This window comes from Mesoplodon densirostris, chromosome 3, assembly GCF_025265405.1.
Source record: "Mesoplodon densirostris isolate mMesDen1 chromosome 3, mMesDen1 primary haplotype, whole genome shotgun sequence".
In the NCBI taxonomy this organism is placed as follows: domain Eukaryota; kingdom Metazoa; phylum Chordata; class Mammalia; order Artiodactyla; family Ziphiidae; genus Mesoplodon; species Mesoplodon densirostris.
In genome coordinates, this window is record NC_082663.1 from 69,040,260 (window position 1) to 69,047,088 (window position 6,829).

Genomic DNA, 6,829 nt, shown 5'->3' on the forward strand with positions numbered 1-6,829 from the left:
GACTCTGACACAGAAAGGATGCCACTGGAGACAGACTGCTTGACACGATATCAGCGACTTTATAAAACACAGAGATAACGTGTAGAAAAGGTGTGACGGTGAATCTGTAACACTGTTTTAAGGGCTATATCAGCAGATGCTAGAACTAACTTTTGAGGAATGGTTATCAGTTAAGAATTAGAAACAAATAATGTCAAGTCACTGAAAGCTATTGAAACATAATAGGCACATACATAAGGAATAATGACTGGCTTAAATGGGTGATGACAAAAGTTTATCATGTCATTTAGTCTCTTTCAGCCACGTGACTGAAGTTAGAAACTTACAAGTTTCAGGAAACATACACTTTACCATTGTGACAGAAAAGGATAAGCTGTAATCTCTTCCAGTACTTTAGATCTGTACATATAAATAGTTGAATATACATCCACGTAAGTCAATATAACAAGTACTTACTTCTATGTATAAAATTTACAGTTGGTATGGAGAGTAAGCTTAAAAGTACGCCAAACATTTCAGTAATAATTGTTTTACTACAAGCTCCTCATAGCTCTATGTGCATTTCCTTGGAAGTTACTCAGGAACACCCTGAGAAATAATGGCTCAACCTAGACATATAGTTATTTGTGTGTGGCAGTTAGAGCAACTCTGCTTCCAAGTTAAAATCCTGTGGTACAAGCAGCAGGTCCTTACAACTCACCCTCCTTCGCTTTCTCAGGGGAGCACTGAAAACTTTAATAATATCAGTTTCACAGAGAGTAGAAAGTCACTTTATGTGGATTTGCAGATTAACGTTTACTACTTTACTTCCCCCGCCCGCCACCCAACATCTTTCCTTTAAAAGATCTCCATTGATTATCCTGACACCTGCTGGCAAGGGCATAGTCGATGATCCTAGTCTACTTTTCCCTTCAACAATTTCCCCAAAGCAAAGACTGTTTAGAGGTATTTTCAGTAACAATTAAGTGGTAATTCATTCAGTGTAAGTATTTATAGTACTTAATTTTTAGCATTATCACACAACCATGAGAAAATTTTCAATAATCCATTTCACATAGCCAACAACTTAAGTCTTTATATATAAATACATGTTTGCTTTGATTAACCAAAAGATATTGTAATCATTATATGGACTGTGATTTAAAAAACAAGAACAAAAACATGCTAGACATCTTCCTTAAAAGACAGGTAAGAATTAAGTAATAGGAATGGCTTGGCTTTGGTTTTCTACTATTTTTTTTCATCATAATAACATCAGTTTGCAAACTACTTAGGAAATAAACTCAAACTCATATAAACTCATAGGAGTAAACTGATTAGCCTGAGAGAAGCCATACCATTAATTAATTACATATTTGCAAAATTTGCTGTTTGTTTCTCAGTACCCAAGCGTTCTGATTTGCTCTGACTTGAACTGAGTTCTGAAACCCGCACTGTTTTTCATGGGTTTATTTGGCAAGGAATATAATGAACCTACTACATCATAAATGAAACTCAAAGCTATTGGCGCCTGCAAGTATGTTCAGTAAACAACAAATATCAGAATTACTTTCTTAGGCTTTAGGAAACTCTCAGATCAGGCGGGTTTTCAAAACTGTACACAAATGATAACATATACAGTCCATCCCATTATTCAAAACCCTTCAAAAGATGAAAAGTTTTAAAAATAAATTACCTAATTAAAATTTTTATCTTAATTAATATCAGTGAAATTAAGAATGTGGACTACTAATTTAGAGTCTAAAAACTGTTAAACTTATACTTTGTAATGGTTTTGAGCAACCAAGCTTTTTTAGTCTAGTCATGTATATGGTATTCTTATTTTGTGAGAAGGAAAAATCATACGTATCTAACAAGAAAGGAAAATTTTATGAAAATATTAAAAATAGCCTACATCCTGAATACATGTTTTATATAAACACTGATCTTAAGATATTTGAGAAAAATACAAGAGAGTTTTAATTTAGAGAAGAGTTCAGAAGTAAAATACATTTGCCTGGTTTTGAAGATCTTTGTAAATTCAAGATTACAGAGGGGAGAACAGGCCATTTCAATTTTTGTAACGCTTAATGTGTATTATTATGAATGTTTTCCCCAAACAATATAAATTTAAAACAAAAATACATTTCAATTCTAAGAAAATATTTCAAAAATAATTAGAAGAAACTTTTTTAAGGACCAGAAGGGAAAAAATGTGTTTTGTATCATAACAGTGGTCAGGGCTTTGCATTAGTGTCAAACTGTACCAGCAGGATACTTTATCTTCAATTACTTATTATTTTTAATTCAGTATTTCAAAATTATTTTTTAATGTTTCACCTGGAATCTGTAGCTAGCATTTATTTTTAAAGTATACAATTACTGATCATGTAAATCAAGTAATGAAGACACTAATGTGTAATAATTTTTTAAAGTACAGTAACCTGTTATTTCAGCATCAATATTGCTATACTAATCATAGAAGCATGGGTGTTTTTACCTCGAGTGAGACTGTTCAGGTACTAATTGATCCCCATGTAGAATTAACTAAAAATCGCCATTGATTAAAAAAGGAAATGTGAACGCCAATGATTCATAGTATTTAGGACATGTCTAGACATTTTTAAACAGTACCATTTGCTTAAAGACTTCAGACACAAACTGCAAGCACAGGGACAGATTGCATAAGATGTCACGTGCTTGCTGCAACTGTATGCATGTAATTGGATTTTTTAGAGCAACCCATAACAATGAATAATTTAAGAGTTAATGAAATATTCAATCTGACTGATCCATTGGTTTAATTTTAAAATAAAAACTACTAAGAAAAGGAATTACATGTCCTTATCAAATCCCAGTCATTAATACACGTAAATTGCAACCCACACAGGGAAACACCAATTTATAAAACGTATACATTAGACAAATGATATCTGGGGAGGTGGGGTGGGAGAGGTGCAAGGTAAATTCTCCTCGTTAACACTGGCCTCAGTAAGTTTGCTCAAAGTTTAATTGTTTGGAGATGTCACATAAGCTGTACTCTGCCTTTCTGCAGAGCTGAGGGAGAATAAATTAGAAAGGTGCAAGTTTAACAAAAAGAGCTCGTGGAAAATGGTCCATTTCTTTCCTATCCCTCTCCTCACAGGCTGTCTGGACAAAAAGAGAAATCTACGGAAGAATGTGGAGTACACACTGCCCAGCATTGTCTAGGAGACGGAAAGAGAGCCCAAGCAACACACCAAGGTTGGATTGCCTGGTGGAGTAAGCTGTGCCCTAGGCATGTGTATCTTTAGACAGCAGAGCTTCCGGCTGCAGCGAGACGGGACTCACCGCACCCGAGGGCTCCAGCAACCAGACCTAGGGAGGCTAGCGTGGCACACAGGTTAGATACACTTTCTCCTCCTCCACCTGCGCCGCCCTCCGCCTAGGTGCCAGGACTGATGATGGAGGCGATGGTGTCAAGGAGTAGGTGCCTGTGAGTGGGTGAGGGTGTGTTTTCGGTTTGGGGTGGGAACGGAGGCGGGGAAAGGAGGAGGGGAGGGGAATGCCTGCCGTTCTCCCCCTCCTTTCCTGCTGAGGGATCAAAGTGCAGAAGGAATCCAGACGGGAAATGAAAGAAAGGAGAAATATCGGTAGTGAAAGCACTGTCTTTTTCGTATAGCTGGGGCAGTCCGCGGTGCAACTACAGAGCCATTACCATCCCTTAACCTTCAGTGGAGTGGCTGGCTGCCTCTGCCTGATAACTGGAAGGGCACACAGTAAACGTAAGCGAGGGACACACCTACTCGCAGGGGGAAATAGCCACATTCTGGGGGAGGGAGGGAGGCCGAGGAAAGGTACGGCCTGGATAGCTACTGGTAGGGCACCGAGGGCATCTGGCCAGGAACACCCGGCTTCTTAGGCAAATAGTAGCCCAAGAGTTTACAATTTTCCTGTGAAACAAATAGACGGATGGGTGCATGGATGAATGGTGTAGAATATTCACTCAGCGTCTAATCTCAAATGGATTTGAGTCAATGCATCTTTTAATCCAGCCACCTTTTTTGAGAGGCACAGCATTTTAAACCCTGTAGTGCACTCAGCTCTCCACTTGAAGCAGCCTGCGGAGAGTTTCATTACCCACTGAACGCATAGAAGGAGCCGCCTGTATATGTGGGCGCAGAAGGGACTCAGGTCCGCCTCGAGCAACCTACCCAGAGTCCCTGCAGCTCCCCCTGCCCTTTCCAGGCGCCAACTTCAACCCCAACGCGAGCTTAGATGGAACCAAGACCAAGGCTTGTATTGACAGGCCATCCTTCCCAGGGACCTGGAAGCCAACTACGCAACTCAGCAGGAGACTCTTCAAAGTCCTGTGTTTTTTTTTTTTTTTTTAACAGACTGGTTTATTTCATGCAATTCATGAAAACCACCACCAGATCACCTCTTACAACTTTTCTTCTGCTCTTGGGCGGGGGCGCCAGGGTTGTCTCGCAACGCAAGATTCCTTATTACCAAGAGTTAGGCTCCTACCAGGAGGGAATGCTGAGCAAAGCTTGAGGCCCTTTGGGCTACAGGAAGGGCGGGTTCCTGGGGTTTTTCTGCTATTGGTGCTGCGCCTCCAGGATGGGGAGATGGGAGAAAGCCGAACTGACTTATCAGACCCGTCTCCACCGCACCCACCGCCCAAACTCCCAACACCGGGTTCGGATTTGCAAACTGCTTGGCGTGGGCCGGGCACCAGAGCACAGCACCCTGGAGGCGGACAGCCCTACGGCACTCTTCCCCTTTCCACTCCTCCACTCCCGGGGCACCCTCGCTTCCCTCGCTCCCCAGCGAAAGCCCCGTCTGGAGCCGGGAGCCGGCATCACCCACACTGCCCAGGGAGGGTTCGCGTGGCTACCCGGGGGCTAAGTAAGCCGTGGAAGATCTGGTTTCCCTCCCGCCTCCCCTGCATCCCCGTCCTTCCTCGATCTCATCTGGGTACCCCACACCCTCTTCCCGGCTCAGCCCCGCACACTCCGCTCTGACTTTGCGAGCACTTTTCCTGGGCACGCAGGGCAGGGCGCAGCCTCCTCGGTGCCGCCCACGGCGCTCGCCACCCCTGGAGCGCCTGGGGGACCTCCTCCAGCCCCCTGCGCAGCGTTTCCCAGGGGACTCTCTGCCTGTCCCGCAACCGGCGCCCGGGGCCGTCGCCTCACCTTTGCAGAACTGAGGGACACCAAGGCTGAGCCCAACCAGGAGCCAAGCAGCCACCGAGAGCTTCATGATCCCGTCTCTCGGACGTGACCCCGCTGGTCAGGGGTCCTAGTGGAGGGTAGTGTCGCTGAGGCTGCACCGCAGGGCAGCGGCAGACCCCGCCCCGACAGAGGATTCAAGAAGATGTCTTTTTCGTGCAGCGTCTCCTTAAACAAATTCTTGGAGAGAGCAAGAAAGAGCGGCGACCAAAGAGAGGAATCTTTCTTCCCCTTTTGCCTGCGCTCCGGGGCGCTGGGAGGTGGGCGAGCTCCGGGGAGTCGCCAGCGGGCTCAGCCTCCTCTGCGGGTGGGTCCCAGCCGAGGCGCGGCGGGCGGGGCCGGGCGCTGGCTCCGGCGGCGGCTCGGGGTCACCCGCGCTGGCGGACCCGCAGACTGTGTGCTCTGCTCGCGCCGCCGCGGCCGGCTGCGGGGCTTCTGACTTAAGAGAACAATGAAGCGTGAGCAGGCGGGGAGCGAGGGAGCGAGCCCAGAGCGCACTGTGTACAAACAGAGGCGGCGTGCGTGTGAGCTTGAGCCTCGCAGGCGCCCGCCCGCCCCGTGCGCCCCTCCTTCCTATTCCCTCCAGCAGCCTCCCCCTCTTTCTCTCCCCCCCCACCCCCCCAGGGGTGGCTCCTTCTGCTGGAAGAGAAAAGGGAGACAACTGCAGCCACACCCTGGCACCTGCCTCCACCTCTTAAGTTCCTACAGTGCCTGTACCTTCTGCACACACGCCAGAGACTCCGGGGTTAAGGGAAGCAACCCTTGGTGTCTGAGATTCTCTTGGTTTCCAGCACTGACTTTATAATTAACCACGTTAAGGAATCCCCTGAAGTCCCGTTCTCTGCATAGCCAGAAAAAGAAGTTAAGAGATTTTGAAAAGTGGCTCTTGGGGCACAAAGCTGCCCGAGAGACAGAATGCTGCAAAGTGAATTGTCCCGGATTCCAGGAAATGCAACCTGGTCAGCAAATAGACTCTAATCAGCTAAGACAGGGCTTTTCTGCACTTTGGTTGGCTCTAGGGTTGGGGAGAGAGCCCTGTGGGCTCATCTGTCCACCGGGGCAAAAAGGTGAAGGCACAGGGCAAGCCAGTGGGAGGCATACATCTCCTCAAGGAGGACATCTGTTTCAGATGAGAAATAGTGGGGCGAGTTTGGGGATCGTGCAAGAAAATAAAAGGCAAAGACAGATTCTTGAAGCATCACCATGGTAGATCAAATTTCGCTGCTACCCACCAAAAGCAATATAAATTGACTGGCTTTTGCAGTCAGAGTGGCTGAACCAAACTACAACCCATGGCTTACAATAGTGTTTTCTCCTCTGTTTTTGGTTTAAAATATTTGCTTAGGGTACGTGGATTCAGCTCTGGCAGTTGCAGGTACCAAAATGAAAAACAGCCTTTAATTTTTTTTTTTTTTCCTTCTAGAGAGGGAGGTAGGGAGAGACAGAAACACCAACAAAGAAACATTGAAGGAAACATTCTTGAAGGCAAAGATTTGAAAGGAGAATGTACTAAGAAAAGGATAGCAGAGGACAATTGGTCATGCAATTCATCTCCTTTTGCCTCCTTGAGTCCTTTAAACTTCAATTTCTACCTTCCTTTGGAATTTGAAGTGAGATCAAGGATGTAAGGCTGATGG

At 45.5% G+C, this 6,829-nt stretch overlaps 1 protein-coding gene across 2 annotated transcripts in view; it reads right to left on the reverse strand.

Annotated features, from left to right (window-relative positions):
- The window catches only part of EDIL3 (EGF like repeats and discoidin domains 3), a 443,986-nt gene extending 438,257 nt beyond the window's left edge, over positions 1 to 5,729 (reverse strand). The window contains exon 1 of one of the 2 annotated variants that reach the window (XM_060093127.1): positions 5,157 to 5,729. In XM_060093127.1, the coding sequence (XP_059949110.1) occupies positions 5,157 to 5,223 (67 nt within the window). In that variant the 5' untranslated portion in view covers positions 5,224 to 5,729. The remainder of the gene's footprint in view (positions 1 to 5,156) is intronic. The other variant, XM_060093128.1, reaches the window with a different exon arrangement.
- Between the last annotated feature and the right edge of the window lie 1,100 nt (positions 5,730 to 6,829).